Below are 22,221 nucleotides of genomic sequence, written 5' to 3'. Positions count from 1 at the left end.
ATTCTTTATCATTATTATATAAGTTGATCAAGTGTGTCAGTTTTATGGGAGAAACCGAACGTTTTTTGATAGAACGTTTTGTCTGTCTGTTGGCAGTATTGTTTAATCGAAACGTCAACAAATTTTGAGGTTAGACGTAGCATCATTTTGGTTTGCTTTTGTTATTTTAGCATATTATGTAGTGTTAATGCGTTAAAATGAGCTCCCCAAGTAACGAAAATGAAGAACCGTCCTCTACAAGTCAGTTAGCAGACGATGAGCCCACCAGGAGCGGGGGCGAAAGCTCCTCTGCAAAGACGCAGCGACCGCCCGCCAAGCGGCGGCTTTCCAGCACGGTGATCGAGATTTCTGATACTGAGAGTGATGACTCTGATGTTTGTGCAGTGAATTCATACCAGGCTTCTGCCGATGAAGTCAAAAGGATCCGCGGGGGTGAGTTCCATTTAACCACTTGACGGCGCAAAAGCTTGATAACGCTAAGCGCGGGAAACTGAATTTCGAAATGTTGTTGTCTTTTTTTGGGTTGACTATAAATACTTGTAAGAACTTTGCTTAGTCACTATTTATTGAAATATATGTCTAGGATGATTGAATTCGTAATTCATGGAGATAAATTATATTTCAGCGGATTATTCTTCATCATCATCATCATCAGACTACAGCTCTGATTCTGAGTCCCCATGGGAAGATGACTCAGTGCTTGTGGAGGATGAGGACCTTACCAGTAAGCCTGTCAAAGCACAGCTTAACCCTCGAGCTAACAGAATGGATGAACCTAAACTTAACCCTACTCTCAAAGTGAGTATTTTAATACTATGTATCTGCTTTTATTCAAATGTTACTCAGATTCTGTTTTTAATTTAAGTGTGTTTCTATAATTTTCTAGTTTGAATCAATTTTCTTATACAATATGTCTCATAAAATTTTTTGTCTAGGCACAAGAATTAAAAGATAGTCTAAAAACACACTGGAGCGAATGCAAGGACCACACAAGCAATGAGGTCACACTTACATGTGAACCTTTCCGAGTGTGCTTACTGCACAACTTACTAGACAACCCTGAAATCATCAACAACATAGTGGACGACATGAACACCTTGGACTGGTCGCGGAAGAAGATGGACCTGTTTGAGTTCCACCAGACCACAGACCTGGCCAGTCTCACGTGGCAGCGGAGTATAAGGGGCATATATGAGCTTTTGAAGACTGAAGTGATGAGTTGGGTAAGGGTTCTATTCTTAAAGTTCAACATTTTATGTATCTGTCATTTGACTATGTTATTACAAAACAACATCAAAAATGTTGTCTTTTCAATTTTGAGTCACTGGTTAAAATAAAACTGTTATACCGTGCTCTCTGTATAGCATGTAAACTGTATGTTTATTAATTATTGGAGCAAAGAAAAAAAAAAATTGATTCTGATTAAAGCATATTAGAACACTACTGGTGGTGGAATGAATCACTTTTCTTAACATACCAAAATTTTATCATATCTTTTGTATATTTGTTTCTCTTTCTTTTCTTCTCTTGAGTGATTTGCAAGCATGTTCAATCTGTCTATACCAAATGAGCATTTTTTTTGGACTATCTTGTAGATTTATTGCTGCAATGATTTTGCCAATGTCAAGTGTTCAAGGAGAACACATACTTTCTATAGTCCGCTTAGTATTTTAGATAATGCTGAGCATTCTTAGCGCTCCTACACACGACGCCGCCGCCGCACCTTTGCACTGTTTATACGCGCCGTGTAAACATCTCTGCCGCGCCGCTGGCGAAATAATGCTTTTTTGGCGCGGTGGCGGCGTCGTGTGCAGGAGCGCTTATGATGTTTGTTCCGTAGGTGTCGGAGGTGACGGGTCTGGAGCTGACGTCGGTGTCGGCGTCGTGCTCGCTGTACGGGCCGGGCGACCACCTGCTCGTGCACGACGACCTGCTGGCCGACCGCCGCGTGGCCTTCATCCTCTACCTGTCGCCGTGGGCCCCGCGCGCCGCCGGGCCCGCGCGCGTCGAGAACGGCAGCGGGGACCATGATGAGAAAAAGGTGGGACTGTTTGTTAAAATGCTGCCAAGGTTGCTGTAAATCATAGTGATGAAATAGAAGTAAATGTGATAATGTAAAGTTAAAGTTATTTCAACTCTTCTAGATCATGTAGTCATAATTATTTCTTTATTGCATCATGTAGTCATCAGTAATAGGTATATTAAAACTTCTATCATTAGTTCAGATTATTTTGTGTTTGTAATAATTTAATGACGATGATGAGCAGACGACGCCGCATCTCTTCAGTCTGCCCGCGACCATGACACGTGCAACAGAATTGAAATGTCTGTTTACTGTTAGAAAAGTTTTTGTTGCAAGAGTGATAATTTTAATGACGACGGTTACCAAGTGTTATTCCATCACCTCAGCAATCGAAATTGTGTAGTTCATGGTTAGATACTTATAATTTACGCTATGGTTGCGTCGCTACAGCCGTTATCTTAAACAGACCCGTTCTTCTCAGATTATAAGTCTAAAATGTTTTTGTGCTTAGGCTGCGTCTCGGCAGCAGGAGTCGTACGCGTGGTGCGAGTCAATGGGCGGTGCGTTAGAGCTTCTAGCGCGGGATGAGAGCGGGCCCACGGACGTCGTGCGCCGCGTGTTCCCGCGAAACAACATGCTGGCCTTCTTCAAGGTCGGCGTCGACTCCTTCCACCAGGTACTGTATACTTGTGACTCAAAAAAATCAAAATCATAATCGTCAGTAACTATATTTTTTTTGCAAGTAGGCTCCTAAGGTCTAGAACAGACGGTGAAACGCAACTGCAACGAAACTGCAACTGCTAGTTACTTTTGAGTTGCATCTAAGTTTCTGCCATAGCGTCCAGTGAGAGACCACACATGACGCGACCAGTTTGAAACAGTTGCATTTCACAGTTGCGTTTCACCGTCTGTTCAGGGCCTTAAGAGCTCTTTTACGTTTTACGTCCCAACCCTACATATGAGTCGGGACGGTAATATGGGCCAGCGCCTAGAAGAAGCATAGCAAGAAACTTGGGCACTATTTGCAGCCTATTCCAGAGATTGCAAGTTTCATTGCACATTATGTAAAAAAATTGTGTATGAACATTATACTTATTACTTTTTGTAAACCTTATTTATTGCAAATAAAAAAAAATAATTATTTCATTGGTCTGGATATTATATTAAATTTGTTTTTGCAAAAATTTTTCCCTCTTGAAACATTTTGCTGTTTAATTTGTGTATCTTTAAAATAACGGCTGGAAACTTTTCCCTAACCTCCCCAATCCACTTCGTGCTCGGTACAAAAATAGTCACACTCCAGTGATGGCCTTGATGACGTAATGCTCCGCTTGCAGGTGGGCGAAGTGTTGTCGCTGGAGCTGCCGCGGCTGTCGATCAACGGCTGGTTCCACGGGCCCGCGCCGCCCGGCGCCCACCCGCCGCCGCCCGACCCCGGCCCGCCGCTCGACCCGCCGCTCACGCCGCACACCGATGTCGTGAGTATTAACAGAGTCAATACAAATGAGTCGCTCATCTTTATAAAGCCTGGTCCGTGAGCACGTAGAATCCCGTCCAATGACCCCAAGCTACCCATCCCTATCGCTCGCGGGTAATTATGTTGCTGTCGCGACTGTGCGACGGGCGCCCGCAGTGAGTATGCGAGCGCCAACACGTATGCAGCGCGCACGCACACACTGACAAAATTTAGCGGTGATTAGCGGTGGTATTCGTGGTTGCGCCGAATTTTGACAGTGTGTGCGTGCGCGCCGCATATGTATATTGGCGCGCTCACATACAAACCGCGCTCGGTGCGTTTCTATGAAGATGACCTACTCATTTGTATTTACTCTGGTATTAATGTCATTACGTTCATCTCAAAGTGATGATGGATCTAAACGAGGAACACTTGATCAGACAGGAATATTTATTTTTTTGACCGAGTCATTTTAATGTTGATCAGCCGAAAGGTTAGCTTACGGGGCTACTCGCACTCGTTCCCACCGCTGCAACTCCTGTGTAGCCAGGATCTACAGCCTCACCTCCAATAAAAACCCAACAAGAAAGAAAGAAAGAAACATTTATTACGATGAACATCACTTAGTTAAGGACAGAGAACGTATACAGAAAAAAAGACAGAAATAGTACATAAATATTACAAGGAAATGAAAAGTGAACTGAGCAGTGCTATCCTGTCGCAACAGCGATGCCCATCGCAATGGGACTCCCTCCACTCATCATATGCCGTGGCCCACGGTGGGGAAGGCCATGACGCTGGTTTTCAGTGGGCCCCATGCCGAGTGGAAGTCACGGACACTAATCTAAACTGCATATCAACATCAACAAGGCCGTTTAAATATAAATATACACTCGACATCAAATAAATCGCACCTCCCGCGATAAGCACTTACAAACGTATGCATCCCCACACCCCACCAATATTGGCACCAAATAAAAGCCTANGACTTGAGTTGAGTTGAAATAACTTGGCGGGGGCACTGCCGTGCCCCCGCAAAGTTATTTCAACTCTTCTAGATCAAGTAGTCATAATTATTTCTTTATTGCATCATGTAGTCATCAGTAATTTATTAAAACCTCTATCATTAGTTCAGATTGTTTTGTGTTTGTAATAATTTAATGACGACGATGAGCGGACGACGCCGCATCTCTTCAGTCTGCCCGCGACCATGACTCGTGCAACAGAGTTGAAATGTCTGGAGGGTAAATATCTGTTTACCGTTAGAAAAGTTTTTGTTGAAAATTCCCGTGAGAGTGATAATTTTAATGACGACGGTTGCCAAGTGCTATTTCATCAATTTGGTCAGCAATCGAAACTGAGAACAACTGTCTCAAAATCAAAATCAAAATNCGGATTGCAAGCGTTTTCAACGTGGAGCGGCGACGCGCAACGTTTCCGCCTAGAGTATTGGTTCCTAAACTTATTTGAGACGCGCTTTCGATCATACAAAAAATTCCGCGCCCCCCCTCCTCCAGTCAAGATTATTTATTGGTCATATCAAGCAGTCTGGAGTGCATTCTCTCAGCGGTCGCAAGTTTTTTATACTTTAGTACACAGATGGCCCGCGCTCCCCTTTATAGGGCTTTGCACCTCCCTTGGGGGGCTCGCCCCCCACTTTGGGAACCAATGGCCTAGTGTTTGCCGCGGAGTCGCTCCGCTTTGAAACCGCTTGTAATCTGCCAGTGTGGTCTGCCCAAGGTCTGACTTCCCTCCAGTTTAAGCTGTGGTGTTCCCAGGTGCTCCTGAACCAGTGGGTGGAGCCGACGTACATGTCGCCGCGCAGCCGCGGCCAGATCCAGGCGCAGATGGAGCGCGAGAGCGAGGTGTGCCTGCGCGACCTGCTGCTGCCCGACAAGCACCGACAGGTGCTCGAAGCGCTGCAACACCCGGGTGAGTGGCACGGCGGTGCAAACTTTTAATAGTTGTAGGAATGTTAGTTAGTTAGTTAGTTTTGCAGGGCAATCGAATACCGCACTTAGCCTCATGATTGGGCCATTGTGCGCGATTTGTGGTTTGTGATATCTTCCTACTCCAACCACTCCAGATCCCCCCAGATGGCAAGCAGCCCGTCTAGGCAGCTACAGGCCTCCTGCAGCGACGATGGTGATCGAAGAAATTGAGCCCGTTGTTCTGCTACGCTGCTGCACTCGATGAGCACATGCTGCGGTGTTTCCTCTGCCTCCATGCACCCCCTGCACAGTGGGCTGTCTGTAACACCTATGTTGTGTAGGTGCTTGTTTAACATACAGTGTCCGGTTATAACACTCAGGACCTTACGGATGCTGTCTCTGTTTAGTCTGATGAGGCTGCGGGAGAACTTTTTCGATACGTCCGGAACCGCATCTTTTGTTTGCCTGCATCCTTCGCTATTTTTCCATTCTGTGTGGCGTTTTTCTTCTGTTTTGGAGCGCAGCCAGTTCCTGATCTGTGCTTGTGGTATCGGCAGTAGTTGTAGGAATATTAAGAAAAACCGTCTAGACTAGAGTCAACATTCGCGCGGTAGAAGAATCTGTATTGATAATTATGTGCTCATAATTTGCTGCTGTTGCTGCTAGCTGCGTGTTACGTTTTTTCTTCGCACGGCGGGCGTGTATGCGATGGGTGCCCGCAGTAGGCGTCTGCCTGCCTCTTCCACGATATTTCCGCGGTGGTACCGCGCGAGATTTAGCGGAGGCTCTCGTTCGTTCGTTTCAGCCGAAAGACGTCCACTACTGGACAAAGGCCTCCCCCAAGGATTTCCACAAAGACCGGTCATGCGCCGCTCGCATCCAGGCACCTCCCGCGACCTTCACCAGATCGTCGCTAGTGGGAGGCTTGCCCACGCTTCGTCTTCCGACTCGTCGTGGTCGCCACTCAAGAACTTTCCTGCCCCAGCGGCCATCAGCTCTTCGAGCTATGTGCCCCGCCCACTGCCACTTTTTAGCGATTCTGCGGGCTATGTCAGTCACTCTGGTTTTCCTAGGGATCTCCTCATTTCTGATTCGATCACGCAGGGAAACTCCGAGCATAGCATAGCGGAGGCTCTAAATACATAATTTTTTACAGACATAGAATGGGAGCTGGTGGGCCCGGCGCACCAGCGGCGCTACGAGCGCGTGTCGGCGGCGTGGCTGGCGCGCGCGGGCGGCAAGGCGGGCTGCGTGCGCGAGCTGCTGCGCCTGGCCGCGTCCGCCGCCTTCTGCCGCCTGCTGGCCGACTGCAGCGACCTGCAGCTGGCCAGCTACCGCCGCCTCGAGCTGCAGCGCTGGGCGCCCGCCTGCTTCACGGTGCGTACGCTCAAGGGTGCATGTCTACAGGGTGGAATTTTGTAATGCCACCTGGAGGGAAAGTACTGTTAATATTTTAGATAGAAATTTTTTCTCAAAGAAAACGTTCCTTTATTTTTGAAAAGAAATAGAACTGCATTTAAAGATTTCCAAAAATTTGCTTGCCACACCCGGGAATCGAACCGAATAAAATCTGTTAAAAATTACACCCTGTATTTTTATTACATCGATCGTTAGGGTTAAGTATAAGGATGAAATCTCTCTAACAAACTTGATAAATCAAATGAAAGGAAAACCATGAAATCTTAAATTATTGTAATTATGTGCAGAAAATTGTATGGAATGGTAGTAAATTTTCGAAAAATATTTGAAAATCTTTGGATGCAGTTCTCGTTCTTTTCAAAATTAAAGGAATGTTTTCTTTCAGTAAAATTTTCTATCTAGAGTATTAAGAGTACTTTCCCTCCAGGTGGCATTACAAAAATCCGCCCTGTATACTAATATTATAAAACTGAAGAGTTTGTTTGTTTGTTTACTTGAACGCGCTAATCTCAGGAACTACTGGTCCGATTATCGAGGAAGGCTATAGGCTATACAACATCACGCTACGATCAATAGGAGCAGAGCGATAATGAAAAATGTTGCGCAAACGGATTTTCACGCGTACGAAGTTACGGGCACAGCTAGTAACAAATAAAGCACAAAGCCCTCCGCCACCCATGGTTCTTCCTACTTCATGGCATACGAACCGAATCTCGGGAGATCGCGCGGGTATTGCTCAAAGCTCTTTTTCCCGGGCGCTCTGATTACCTTCCTGCAAATTTCTCCTTTCCTTGTTCCTTCTCGATGTCAATTCTCCTCCTTCTGGGGCTCGACACCACAAAACGGTACTTCGCATCGGGCCGCTAACGTTGATAAAAGTACATCACTTCTTCTCAAAACTTCGTCCAAATGTGAACCAGGAGTGCGCAAAGTCGCGCAGTGCAATCCGGTTACTGCGGCCACTCGTGAGATGAAGTCCTGGTGATAAACAGGTCCTCGCTCGGCTCTCCGTATCGCATCCAGAATATCAAGTCCAGCTTCATCATATAAGTTACATTTCCAAAGTGCGCGATCGCGGCTCTCCTCGACTTCCTCGTCGCACGGGCACAGTGTAGATTCGCACAGCGTTAGCTTATTTATTATTAATGGTTTTTTTGGGCCTTCATTTGCGCCACTTCGACCGGGTTGGATCTATTGTCCCGTTGAGTCTATTTTCTAGATTCTTTGGAGCGTAATATCTGCTATCTCATCCGGGTGCATGATGTGTCGCCCGAGATGGATACTTATTTTGCTCATAAGCGGGCCCCGGGGGCGTCAGTTTATGTGCACCACATTTAACGTCACGCGTGTGTTGCAGCTGCTGCCGCCACGGGAGCAGTACCAGTGGGCGCGGCTGGAGGCGCTGCTGTACCTGGGCGCTGGCGGGGGCGGCGGGGGCGCGGGCGGCGGCACGCTGTTCGTGGCGCCGGAGGAGGGCGGCGCGGGCGCGGCGCTGGTGAGCGTGCCGCCGGCCGACAACGCGCTCAGCCTCGTGTACTGCGACGCCGGCGCCGCCTCCTTCACCAAGTACGTGTCGCGCCTCACCACGCCGCCCGACCACCGCTTCTACATCCTCACCTGCACCTACGCCGAGTGAGCGCCGCGGCGCGAGTGATCGTGCTCGGACTTTAATTCGAGTTTGTAATTTGACGTCACATGTTTTCGAGATCGCGATGACGACCAGCCGGGGCGGCGCGACCCCGCGACTTTGACGTGACGCGCCCGCCGGCCGAGTGACGTTGCGGTTTGACATCTTCCGTTTGAGTCTGTGTTCATACATACGTACACCCGCTTCCGTCGCCGCCCCGCCTCGTCGTGTGGCGAAATCTAACAGAAAGTTGAAGTACTGACTCCGATTAAATGTAATGTTGAAAGTGAATTTATGTTTGCGTGAGTTGCACGGCTAGACTGTTAATCCGATGTTTACCCCCGGTCGATTGATTGATCGATTAAATTATTCATTTTTGTGTTGATTACGGACGGCTATTTTTTGTGACGACGGCCGATCACGTTGAATCACAATCTGTAGCTATAATAATATTCGATGTCCTAACTAGTGATGTATGATTGAAATCTTGCAAGTTCTTTTAGCAAATTGTTTCATAAATAATATATTCCTGTCATCTGGTTTGGTACTTTTTCTCTGACTGTATGGTTTAATAAATGTATTTTACTGAATGAAAGTGCATTTGATAATCATAAACGTATCCTTCTTTGAAGATATGATGATATTATTGTTCATGTATTAATCCAATCAAGATAAATAATGTTTCATAATAATAGATTAGGTGTCATTTATGTGCTTAGTGTTATGTTTGATATAAAAATATTGGAGTTTGTAAACAAATCATATATCACATGTTAATGTATTATGTAAAGACATTGTATTTTGTTGAGTTTGCAATATTATTAGCAAAAAAGTACCGAACCAAATACAAATTAATCCAACAAATAAATTACCACTACTCACTAGTGATCGATTGACTCTTTTACACATGAGTATGAAGTGATTTTGTTCTTAATTCAGTGTAGTGTATGATATTATGGTGTGTGGTTTAGCACTGTTGTTTCAAGACGCCAGGCCTCAAAATTCTTAACATATTTTTGCTATGAAATATGCATAATGAGCTTGACACATTTTATAGTAAGAAGTAACTTTGTGTGTATTGTCAAACCAAACTTAGTTTTAGTGAAATTATAAAGATTTTTATAACATCTTGCGGGGCCCATCAACTTATTGATTGTAGAATGAAATGTCATCCAAGCGGTAGCCATATTCTACCGATATATAGGAAATATTAGTATCTCAGGAGTTTGTTATAGTATTAAAAATGGGTTAAAAAATAAGCAAAGGGTAAAAATGGCGCATTGTAGGATTTTAGGTAGTTTTAATTTGAGCAGCCAACATTGTGTTTTTAAGATGTAAAGTTATTGTTTGGAATACCCTTATTTCGTGTGGTGTTATATTCCTAATATTATGACAAGTTTCTCAGATGACGTATGGCGACCCCGCTATGAAAGCCAGGGAATTTTGAGGAACTAAAATATACGACTTAAAAGTACTAGACCAAATGTCGTAGTCCCCATTATGGAATTACATCCTTGTTATAAAGTAGCAGAACTACAAATTATTGTTACTGCTGTGTTTCCCAATAGAGGTCATATCTTTTAGTTCCCGGTAGGGCTGTACCTTGAGATTAACAGCTCAATTTTTATTGTTGTTTGAAAATTGATTGATTTGGTTTCAACGAAAACTGTGTGAATGTAATGTGCGTATAATGAATGCATCAAAGCATTCGTCCAGCGCTACGGTAGTGTTATCATGCATATACTTGTGCTAAGGTTTCAGGTTTAAATATGATAAATAAGTTTTTTTGCGGATAACTTACAACTTTTCAGTCTAAAGCTGAAAAAGAATATAACCCAAGTTAGGGAAATTCTACCAGTGTATAAAATAATGTTTGCTTTATCTGAAGGCCATTGTTAATATTTTTGCACGGGGGTTTCATATTCTGTAATTATTGATACTTTTTCAACAGGTAACTACTTTTGTATAGCATTGATTTAGGGACGCGTGCAAATATTATGCTTAGTTTCATGTTTTGATGACTCCGGATAATGTACATACAATGAAGGACTTTTAAATATGAGTCCTTGCATCTAATCGTACATGTATGGTATAAACTGGTACAAACAATTTGTTAGCTGTATGTTATTGTACCCAATGTCATGCCATGATAACACGACTGTAATTCTAGAATATAACACATAATTTATAGATCGATAGCTATATTTTGTACATAGGTATTGTAATAATAATTAAATTAAATAGTAAGTAAGAATAACCTTTGTTTTTTATTATTATCTGCTCTGTGATTTTATCATACAGCGCCATATTTAATTTTCTAATTACAGCGTGCAGCGACATTCTAATGTCTGGTAATATTTATAAACGGGTAGATGTTTTATTATTTTTCAATGATTATTATCAGAAAACAGAAAAAAATAATATTAAAGTAACTAAATATAGACAATGGCGCTACAACGTCTGCCATAAAAAGAAAACCAAGAGAGGGCGCTACAAGTATCGAATTTTTTAAAATTAAATAGAATAACTTTGCTTTTTTATTATTATTTGCTCTGTGGCTTTGTCATACAGCGCACTCCTTGCAGCGATATTATAATTTCTGGTAATATTTTTAAACGGGTAGTAGGTATTTTGTTATTTTTCAATTATTATTATCAGAAAACAAAAAATCTAAAGTAACTAAATTGACTATGGCGCTACAAGGTAGAAGCTTATGAAGAAAACTACCAAGAGAGGGCGCTACAAGTATCGAATTTTCTCCTGATTTTTTAACACAAGATTTAAGGCTTTGGAAATATCCTCCATAAGCAAACTTTTAGTCTTAGATTAATAAATCCTTTAATAATTATTCTATGCTTTTAGTGTTTTTCTCTTTATTTTAGAACATAACCCATTAAAATATGAGGGTGAGTCTTACGCGCGTTTGTCAGACAGGAGATGCACTTTTCTCTACTTCTATTTTTAATTGTTATTGGTACTGGCACATTAATTTATAATCCCAACTAATATTATAAATGCGAAAGTAACTCTGTCTGTCTGTCTGTCTGTCTGTCTGTCTGTCTGTCTGTCTGTCTGTTACGCTTTCCCGCTTAAACCTCGCAACCGATTTTGATGAAATTTGGCATAGATAGTTTGAGTCCCGGGAAAGAACATAGGATAGTTTTTATCCCGGTTTTTGAAACAGGGACGCGCGCGATAAAGTTTTTCTGTGACAGACAAAATTCCACGCGGGCGAAGCCGCGGGCGGAAAGCTAGTGTCTAATAAAAAACTACATTGTAAGAAAACTGATCTAGAAAATTGTGAATGAAGCCCATCCTCCTTCTTTTCTTGTCAACCGACTTCAAAAAAGGAGGAGGTTCTCAATTCGACCCGTATGTTTTTTTTTTCTTCCACGTAAACCTACTGAAACTGCATTTTGATTGGAAATAGATTAGAAAGAGTATGTGATTGGTTCGTTTGCGCTTACGTGCGTATCCCATGTAATGTAATATTTTGAAATATTGGGTATAAAAAAAACGTTGTGGCTAAACGCTAACCGCGAAAGCCAAAAATAAAAAAAAAAGCAAAATGGCGGGATTTTTAATCTGTGGCGGGAGTACGCTCTAATCTGTGGAGTCAGTATTTTATTAATTTCGAGTAAAGCATTGCCGCGAAATTATTTTGATTATTTATCTTCAAAAGTAGGTGGACAGTAACGTTTTTTCCATTCCATGGATTGTGTTCGTGCTAGTAGTGCTAGTGGTTCATAGCTCCGATCTGGGGAGCCGGCTAACTTCGTTCTCATCATCAAAGGAGGTTGCTGACCGGCCGCGACAGGACTAATAACAGGTTGGTGGATTTCTTCTTTGTCTGTAATCTAAGTTGAAAAATCACTACTAAAATGCGGAAGTAACTCTCTGTCTGTGTCACTTTCACGCCTAAACCACTGAACCGATTTTGATGAAATTTGGCGCAGAGATGGTTTGAGTACCGGGAAAGGACATTAAATAGTTTTTACCCCGGTTTTTGACAAACAAAATTTTACGTGGGAGAAGCCGCGGGCGGAAAGCTAGTTAAAAATATAATTTAAGCTACGAATTCCACTTCAATTTGTGTACGGCATAGTACAGTGCTATGATTAGGTACATTGAAGGTAGGTAAAGTCGCCAAATCGATCATTTATCAGAACAAGTTAACCGCAAAAAATCTGCCCAATTTCCCTGGAGGGAGGGAGTTGCGTCTATTTGTTTTATCCGGATTAGCTGCCGATCGGCCGCTTGATCCGGGATATTGCACCGGTCGGCCCGACCCCGACATATGAACGACTTAATTTCAAGTTCTTTGTGTTTCAAAGGTTATCGAATGTTTGAAATCAGGGGGTAAGCGTTGACTAGACATCAAAATAGGGTCTCATTTAAGTACTAACTGAACTTTTTAGTTAATTTAACACACTGGTACTAGATGGCGATAGGAATCTGAGAATGTATTTTCATTGGTAAAAAAATATTAGTTTTTCCTTTAAATAATAATTAGGTACCTAATTTGTGACGATTTTCATGTAACGAAGTAAGTAGGTACTTTAAAATAAAAATTCTTACCTATAACGTGAAAAATCTGAAACAAAAAGGTTGTTAAGTATGAAGGTCAGTAAATAGCTACCTATTATATTTATGTACCTATGTAACTTCATACTTAACAATTCGCGGAGTGAATACCTACGTACCTACCTCTCGAGTATAATAATACGCACCTACGAATATAATAATGTTTTGTAATAATCGTTTCAACTGTGTGTGCGTGGCCTTGTTCATTCAAACCGTCAATTCCCTTCCCTTCGATAGGCGCAGGTGTGACATCGCCTTCGCCGGTGGGTAAGAAACATACGTCACGATTTTCAGCTCTAATTTAGATAAAAGGTAAACAAAACTCGTCAATTTATTGTTAGACGGTGGTAAAGGTTTTTAAATAGACTTACGATTTGTTATGTTAGACAAGTGAGTAAAGAAAAATTACTGCAATGCTCTACAGCTGCTAAGTACCTATTCAAAACGTAGCAGGTACCCATGAAAAATAGCTTAATCAATGGGAGAACATGTTCGAATAAAAGCAACTCCTAACTTCGCGTTATTATCTCGGAACTTAATGTTTACGTGATTATTTACGTTCCTTTACTAGAAATTCTTCGCAACCACCGAGGTCTGATACTGCTCTATCTGATTTGCCTCATTGCGAGCTTTCTGCGCCCAGGGACGCAATCTGGTCACTTGTAGCTGTGGCAATTTTTCTCAAATAATCACACCATTCAAGCTGGTCACGGAGTGCCGAAGCTTGTTGTTGTGAGTACCTAAACACGACTCGAGAAGTAGCGATATTGATGTATTACTTATTTGAGGAAAAGCTCTGCTAAAGGTTATGTGCACTTACTGCGAGTGCGACGTGATGCACATCCCATCACAAAGTTACTGAACTTCAGTTAAATTCAGTGTTTCTTTCAGTATCTTCACTTACACTTGCAGGAAGACCCAAGCTAACTACTATTTTTAATTTCAAAGTTAATTTTCCCGGTACCTATTTCAAATGAATATGAACTCATGAACATCCTTATTTATTTATTTATTTATTAGGTCTACCAACATTGTTACATAACAACATGTACACTTAAAAATGACAATTATGAACAAAGTTACAATGCAACAACAGTAATTATAGGCTTACACAACATTATTTATTAGTATCGTTATCGCCAGGCTGCGCTGGTGAATTTATGATTGGGGCCATTAGTTTATTTCTCGTTCCGTTACGTTATAGCCTTGGCTTTATTAATCTAAGGTTATAGCAAGAAGATTTCTTTGAATGTAGTCAAAAGTATAGTAAAAGTATCATTAGGTGAAGTTTATCAATCGACGCGGAGACGTGTGCGCGCGAGCGTGAGGTTCTATTAAAGTTTGAGTGGCGCAGCTGAGGCGTGAGACGCGAGCGCGAGCCGTGAGGCGTGAGCGAGCCAGCGGCAAACGTGAACCGGATTCATTCGCATGCGAACTGTTGCGCTTGTTCCGACGCAGGGATGCCAAAATGTATTAGATTTTTTTAACTACCTAATTGAGGTAGTTTATTTTAAAGGACTAGATATTGTTAAAGTGCCTTTGATAAAAAATATTTTCCACAAGACAATATCAGAATTAAAAGTTAAAACCAACCACCCACTATGTAAATTGTGTAATCCATTCAGGATTACACAGTGGGTGGTTGGTTTTTCTTTATTGTCTTTGTGCAACTCTCCGTAACTTTTTTGTGACCTAGATTTGGCACTATACCTAGGAAAATACATTAAAAGGCTCTTTAAATGTCTCCTTATCTTGTGGACTCTAGCAGCGCTTCGATACAATGTCAATATCTATATACTTGTCTGTCAATATTCTGTCTACTTACTTATTAGTTGCCAGCCCTACGGCGGCGAAGCGCGCATTCGGCTCCAGTGAACCTGACCCCTGACTTTTCAAATATCCAATAATATCTGTTTTCTTGGAGAGATCATAAACGGGAGAATTGACGCGGAATGTCTCAGCCAAGTGTTTTCATGTTTTCAACCGATCCAGTTTATCATTTGTCTTCGGCACATTCCCGTTTTGATTAAATGTTTGATTTACTGTATCACTCGTACCTATGTGTATTCAATACTGTAAACTTTTGTAAGTAATTGTGTAAGTAATTTGCCGCCGTGCCGTAAGTAGGTAGTTACTTTATTATAAAAAAACTAAAANGGTAAAAATTATTTAAAATATGTAGGTACATACATACTCGTAGGTGTCTTTAAAAATCTTTCAACTTTATAAACTAGTTTAAGAATAATTCTTAACTATTTCGAGACCTGATATGTGAAATTTAAAATTAAACTTTTGACTGATTTCAGGTAAGGCTTGCTGTGCGATGCTGTCGAAATTCTATTGAGGTAAGTCATTTTTTTGTAACTTTTCAGTAAGTTTATATGAACTACATACATAATTATAATGAAGAGTTATTTTCTGCATATCGGACTTATTCGCCTTGCACCTTGCACTTTACTATACTTTAGGCTTTAGGNTTTCTACAGGATTATTTTTCCATTGAATCATTATGAAAAAAAATGTATCCTTAGGCTAGATCTAAATATATTTAATCACTTTTTACAAGAAATAAGTCCGTGATAACAAAAACTGTAAAATGATATAGCCTCAAAGTCTAAAAAATTCTTAAAATGGCCAAAACCGGGTCACCTGCCCTACTAAATCGTTGAGGTAAGTTTTATCAGAGTATAAATATTAAAACAGCTATTTAAAACTACAAAAAGCATTTTCTTTGCTAGATACAAAGGCGTGAACTGAAATTAATAAGTATTATGTTGGTTACGTTTAAAATCGAGGTGATTGTTGAAATGAAAGTGACACGCATGGACGAGTGTTGGAACTTACGAGTGCTTTTTAACCGTTTAAAGGTATGTACATATGTACTTATTTGATTTTATTTATTTCGCTCAATATTTAGGTATTTTTATTTCCTTGTAGGCGGCTCTACAAATTGGCAACCCTATCAATGAAATTGCCGAGATAAAATTGAAATAAAGACGAATTGCAGCCAAAAACAAAACTTAACGCGTCCCGTAAAGGTGGTCATTTGTTGATCAATTACCCACTTCAGCGTACGCAAAGGGAAAAAGCACGACTGACTTTGGTTATTTGTTTTGCTCGTATTTATTTTATACTTATTATTTATAGAGGATTTTTTTACACATTGATTAGTTGGTAATTCATATATTTTATGAATCACTAATCACTTTTACCGAATTGCAATAAGATTAATATCTGTCTATCTCTTAGTTGTTGTTATAGCAATTATTATGTTTTTCGTAAGTCCCTTGTAAGTTTAACATTGGGTAAAATCGAAAGTATCATGAATATAGATGGATAAATCAATATTCGTTAGGACTCCTTAACACAAAAACTATTGAAAAGTTTTAATGAAACTTTTTAATTATCTAAATCCTCGCAGCGACGTCGCGAGCGGAAACTAGTGTACCACGAACCAAATGTAGGTAAATGTGCCGCGGTCCAGCGTGCGAGGCTGGGCCCGTCCCGCCCGTAATCCGATTTCTATGCCTTATTGGGGTAATTTGCCTAAATGATATTTACATTACAGATCGTGCCCAGGGGACGTCGTTTTGCCTTAAATCGCCTATTTAATGGGCCTTTTCGAATCTTTCATGTTAATGTCGGGCTTTCTAAGTTTTTTTACTTAATTACATGCCAAACATTTGAGATATGGTGACTGGCTTATGTAAACATCTAGTATCCGTTTATTATACACATTTTGATCAATTAACGATTGTTGTGTTTTTTTATTTACTTAAACTTAGTATTTATATTTAAAAAATACCAAATTATATATTTGGTTTTTAATTTTCATTCATTTCAATAATTATCTCAAATGAATTGTAATTCTTGTGAGAAAAACAATCATTCACTATGGTTAACCAAAATTGGAATGAATGATACCTATTGTGTTTTTTCATGCCATAATTTCGAATAAGCTTTAAGTTATTATACGTTACGATAAAAACATAACCTCCTTCTGGCGAAGTCGGGTAAAAAAGGGTCTCCTTGCTAAATCTATGTCGATAATTGAACCAAAACGTAAACAAAAACCGGCTGGACATTTATCTTATGGTAATGCGACGAGGGGCATCTCACTACCACTATTGCTAGCAGCCCAAGTCAACCAGGCTTAAGTGATCTTGACATTAGGATTTAAGTAATAGTCTTGTTTTTTCCATGTAAATACGATATTTTGTCGGCAGGCCGTGAATTTTACGAGAGAAACTTGTTCAAAAGCACGTAACAAAGTTGCGCAATCTGTTAGTCGTAAGAGGCTTTATTAAAAATTTTGATGTCGCGTGATGCGCCACAACTCTGCTCATTAACATGTTGCCACAGTGGAGGGTTTGTAAGTAAGGACCCTTGTTCTGGTATAAGATATTTCGTACTTGATCTTCTGTGGTCAAAAAATATTTGTATGTATGATGTAGTGGAAAGTTATATTTATCTGGCTGGTCTTTAAAAAATATTTTATTTGCTTTCAGTCATCGTTACTTCCAAATTCCATATAATATAACAGCAGGTTATAACAGCAGGGTGTGCGTGTGTTACAGTGACTGGTCGAGCGGAAAGTTTTCCAAGCATGAGAAGTTTTTGGCATTATTTTGTCAATTTAAGACTGTACGAGTTTCCAACTCATTCAAGGAAAGACAGTCACTACTTCATTTACTTCCCATTTTTTCACATTTTAGAAGTCAATCCGCGCATAAAACGGTAAGTGAGCCCTCTGTATCGTTCGGTCCTGGGTTTTCGCCGCAATCGCGATTTGCGCATTATAATGTTAATACAAACCAAACTTACTTTTTCTCCCGAGAGAAAAAATAAAAAAGGAAATCACAAAAATGTTACCATTCCGTCTGATTTGGCTTGTAATTAACGTATTAATGTAAAAACTTCCGAACACCTGCCGCAGTAACACAAAATGAAAATACTCGTACCTACTTATTGGTAGGTTGGTGCTTTGCCAAAAAGCTCATTCTTAGATTCTTGGTGCGTTTGAATGTTTATAGGTTTGATTTAAGCCTCTATGTGGTCGTATAAACGTCTGCTCAAGGATTTACTGGAGGGTATATTATAATTTGGCTAAATTCGTTGTTAAATACGTATCGCTTCATAGTATAATAAGTGATTGGTTGTAGTTAGTCTGTGTATTTAGTTCATAAAAATAAAGACATTTTCATATTGACTTTGTAAAGTTCCTAGTAAAATACGAGTAGGTAAGTATAGAAAACAAAAGAACTATCCGTTTGCTAAAAGCTTGTCACGCGTAGTCTTTGGCAACGCTCTGGCGCAGTGTCGGGNGTGTCGGCTGCTCAAAGCTCGCTGCAATATTACTTTTTTGGGAACGCATATTATTATACTATTTTTCTCACGCTGTGAGTATCTTTTTGTGTGTTAAATATGTAATTAAAGTTTACAGATATGAACAGGAGTTCTTTACAGATAAATATTTCCTGAGATTTAGGTAGGTATAATTTACCCACACTGTCCCTTCTGATTTTCTCACACGTTACCTGGTACTTATTGAAAGGGTTAATTTAGTATTCCTGTTCGAGGATCTTTTTTATTTGGAACATATTACGTGAATAATCGTGTGTAATCGTGGTCGGCACAGATGCCGCCGCGCCGCTGTCAGTCCCCTGTCAGAAACTAACCAGAACGCCTCTTTATTTGTTCGGGTTCTGTCGCTTTTATTTGTACCTTTTTCTGCTTAAATGAATGTTCAAATATTCGTAAAAGTAGGAAAATAAACATTTTCAAAATTGTAATTGTTATTTAAGAATAAATAGGCCGTTTTTAAAAAAGTCATATATGGCTGGGAATTAGAATTGACTCAGCTAAAAAAATATTGTTCAGTCATTGTGTATTAAAATATTTAAGTCTCGAAACAAAATAACAGTGATTCATATAAAAATAGCTCTGCTATTTTTGCAGTTGACACATTTTCATCCTTTGTGCACCATACATGCGGTTTTTAAATTTATTATCGGTAAAAAATCAGCTTTTGAAATGCTAAAAACAAACGTTTAGATTTAATCTGAAAGCAAACAGCAGTAAACGCGAAGTGTTAAAAGCGAGTTAGGCTCGTGTGGACGCCGCGGTGGCCACAGTAGCAGCGGGTTAAGTGTAAAAACTCATAAAACTAAAAACTCATTTATTTCTGTAAGTAGGCTTTAAAAAAGTTTACACGTCCCAGTTTTAACCCTACCACTGCTTCAGGACAATAAATGGGCCAGTGATGAGAAGAAGCAGCACAAGAAACTCAGACACTATTGTCAGCTTCAAAGGTTTACAGGTTTTCAAAATACATATCTATTATATACAAGAAAGTCGTGTTAGTTACTCCACTTATAACTCAAGAACGGCTGAACCGATTTAGCTGAAAATTGTCAGGGAGGTAGTTTAGAGCCAGGAGAAGGACATAGGATACTTTTTATCCCGTTATTTATTGCCATTAAGGCGGAACAAAGTTCGCCGGGTCAGCTAGTTATAAATATTTATGCGAGCTAGGCAGTTACGCATCTCAAACATTTTTATCTTTTAAATAATCATCATCGTATAGGGTAGATCTGTTGAATTTCTGTTCGTGATAAAATAATGAACAATTTTATAATTTAATTCAATTATTTAAAGTTTGCGACTTCAAACGCATATTGATGTTAACCGTTCTTAGATTTTCCGATGCGTTGCCTTGCCTATTTCTGATTTGTTCAGCAAGAAAGTGATGGAATATTGTAAAAAGTAAAGATATTAACTATGCAGATCATAAACTTTACTTAATCAACTCATAAAAATCTTGTTGTTTATACCGCGCTAACCATGAAGCTATTATTAAGTGGAATCAAATGAATTATGGATGGATTCAATAATACTAAGATGGTTAATATTCCGCTGCAGTGATAGCCGCGCCCCGAGAGGGCCGGAGGTAGCCGGTGGAACCGACGCCTCCCCGGGGAGCGCGCCACTCGCGATCGCAATCAGCTAACCGCTCCTTTTACACTAATGCAAACACCACTTCTGGAGCTTGACCTTTCCAAACAGCCTGTTTACAGCGGCCCACTGCCACGAGTAGGACTTGATCTGACGACACTGTCAATATTATTCATTAGTTGTGAACCTGATACTCCAGTGGTGAAGGTGATCCTTAACGATACTAGCCATGGTCATACACTTATGTCCTTATATTTTTTATTTCGTAAGAATTCGTTAAAAATATAAGAATTTTACTGATAAGCTTATACCGAATTCTATAATTACAATGAAATTTCAGCCAGTTATGTAAATTCGATATCGTTTTTCTTCTAACAATGAGTAGAGTGCTGTTTAAAAACTTTCATGTAAGTATGCAGTTTTATCAATGCATTTCTATAATAGTTTGAAATTGAAATGTAAATCGCACTTTTATGTTTCCTTTAAAATGAATACCTGCGTCTGAGCGCTCAGAGCCAAATCCCGCCCGCGGCGAGTATGATGTTCGGATCGAAATGTATGTCTGTCTGTGTTTATTGAGCGAGTTAATGTACACATTAAAAAAATTAAAGACCTTTGCCAAATAAATTACGTTTATTATTTTTATTGCTATTGGTTTAAATGTTATTGTTTAAACTCTTTTCGCAATTGATTAGAATTTCTTCTAAAGTGGCCATAGCTTCACTTTTACAGGGTCAGGGATTTTCGGGCTCAGAGACTCATTATATTATCAAACACACTGGTGCTATCTTCATTACACTTGTAGCTAGTCAGAATATTTTTTTTATTTTATTCCTTAAGGAAATAAACAGCAACATTGCCATAATATTTTGCCGTAGTTTGGCGTAGCATGTCGTAGTAGGCACGGGACTACGAGAGTGGAGTCGTAGCATGTCGTAGTAGGCACGGGACTACGAGAGCGGTGTCGTAGCACGGAACACTACTACGAGCTACAGTGTTGTTTTCTGGCTACGCGCTACACCGCTACGGGCCGTCTACGATTTCGGACTCGTAGGTCTCAGCAATTGATTGCTTTTTTTAATTAAAAAAAAATTGAAGTTGGTTATACATATAAAATGTGAGTGATGTTATGGTGTGAGATTTATTATCTTGATGATTGAGTATCTGTCGAAACAATAAAAATATTATTTGATTGAAATATTCGACGTTATTTTACAAAACAATTTAACTTATTAACATGTGTTATTACCTAATTATTGAAAAGGCTGCAATATTTTAGCAGTAGATAAAACAGCGATAAATATTTTTATTAATACATTGAATATGCGTGTTATAAGTTCGTGTATACGTAATAGAACAAACTTGCATCTGAAACAACGATAATTCAGGCTCTTGTTGGACATTTTCAATTTAACTTCTCATTGTGTCTCCATTGTGTGTGGGACATCTATTATATTATGAACTTGTGGTTATGATGACTCGTGAAATGGTGAAACTTTATACACAAATACTAGGTATATACTTATTACACGTTCAGGCAACGGTGTAATTTGATTAGGCCCAAGCATTCATAATAGTGAAAATTGTATGAAATCAATACATTATTTTCTTACGTTCAGACAAACAACCTTGATGTCAGAACGTCAGAGCCGTCATATGCCAATGGCATACCTAATTATCGATTACAGTTCGTTGGTTACGTACCTTCCGAAATACACAATCATTTCCATGACCTAATAGTTTATGCTGGGGACCATTACTTGTTGAGTTTAACTCTATAACCACTATACCATACAGACTTTTTAATTTATTAATGAATTGTGCTCATTAATTATTAAATCCATAATGGCCTCCAGCTTTGATTAAGATATAATTTGTGTTGAAATGTCAAATAAATGTTCAAATTAATGGATAAGTTTGAACACAGCGAATACGGAGCAACTTGTAACAATCGTGGCGTTAATAAAGTTATCGGGACGAAAGCGAAACGCCGAGTTTAAATATTAATATTTAATCCTATTAATGATCGGTAAGTCTAAAGATCAACGCGGCTTTGGGGAGCTCAAACCGCCTTTGTTTTATTTACTCCGAAACTTTGTTCGTGGCCGCCGCGCGCCGACTGGATTAATCGCTTCAAATTGCATAAAACCGATCGACTTCAATTGAGAAATACTTTATTATGTCTATAAAACAGTGAATATTACTTAAGTTTAGAGGAATCGGACCC

General features: G+C 40.0%; 2 protein-coding genes across 2 annotated transcripts in view; one reads left to right on the top strand and one right to left on the bottom strand.

The window, feature by feature from the left end:
• The first annotated feature begins 78 nt into the window (after nucleotides 1-78).
• On the top strand, nucleotides 79-10,703 carry sud1 (Prolyl 3-hydroxylase sud1). The gene is made up of 9 exons (XM_028313071.1): nucleotides 79-432; nucleotides 626-798; nucleotides 936-1,223; nucleotides 1,841-2,041; nucleotides 2,535-2,699; nucleotides 3,361-3,501; nucleotides 5,258-5,411; nucleotides 6,567-6,787; nucleotides 8,187-10,703. The coding sequence occupies exons 1-9, from the start codon at nucleotides 198-200 to the stop codon at nucleotides 8,463-8,465; spliced, it is 1,857 nt and encodes a 618-aa protein (XP_028168872.1). The 5' UTR covers nucleotides 79-197; the 3' UTR covers nucleotides 8,466-10,703.
• Nucleotides 10,704-20,063: 9,360 nt separating this feature from the next.
• Nucleotides 20,064-22,221, bottom strand: part of LOC114358894 (patj homolog) — a 49,809-nt gene continuing 47,651 nt past the window's right edge. The window contains exon 13 of the mRNA XM_028313056.1: nucleotides 20,064-20,153. Coding sequence (XP_028168857.1) covers nucleotides 20,064-20,153 — 90 coding nt within the window. The remainder of the gene's footprint in view (nucleotides 20,154-22,221) is intronic.

The sequence above is a fragment of the Ostrinia furnacalis genome, unplaced genomic scaffold, assembly GCF_004193835.3.
Source record: "Ostrinia furnacalis isolate ACB-3 unplaced genomic scaffold, ASM419383v2 OfSCF4144, whole genome shotgun sequence".
Classification (NCBI taxonomy): domain Eukaryota; kingdom Metazoa; phylum Arthropoda; class Insecta; order Lepidoptera; family Crambidae; genus Ostrinia; species Ostrinia furnacalis.
This window is presented reverse-complemented; position numbering and strand designations above follow the sequence as displayed.

Excerpts from the sequence above, each read along its gene's own strand:
- sud1 (XM_028313071.1), top strand. The coding sequence starts at position 198 with ATGAGCTCCCCAAGTAACGAAAATGAAGAACCGTCCTCTACAAGTCAG. Across the intron at positions 433-625 it reads AGTCAAAAGGATCCGCGGGG|CGGATTATTCTTCATCATCA; the intron begins GTGAGTTCCATT and ends ATTATATTTCAG. Across the intron at positions 2,042-2,534 it reads GGGACCATGATGAGAAAAAG|GCTGCGTCTCGGCAGCAGGA; the intron begins GTGGGACTGTTT and ends TTTTGTGCTTAG.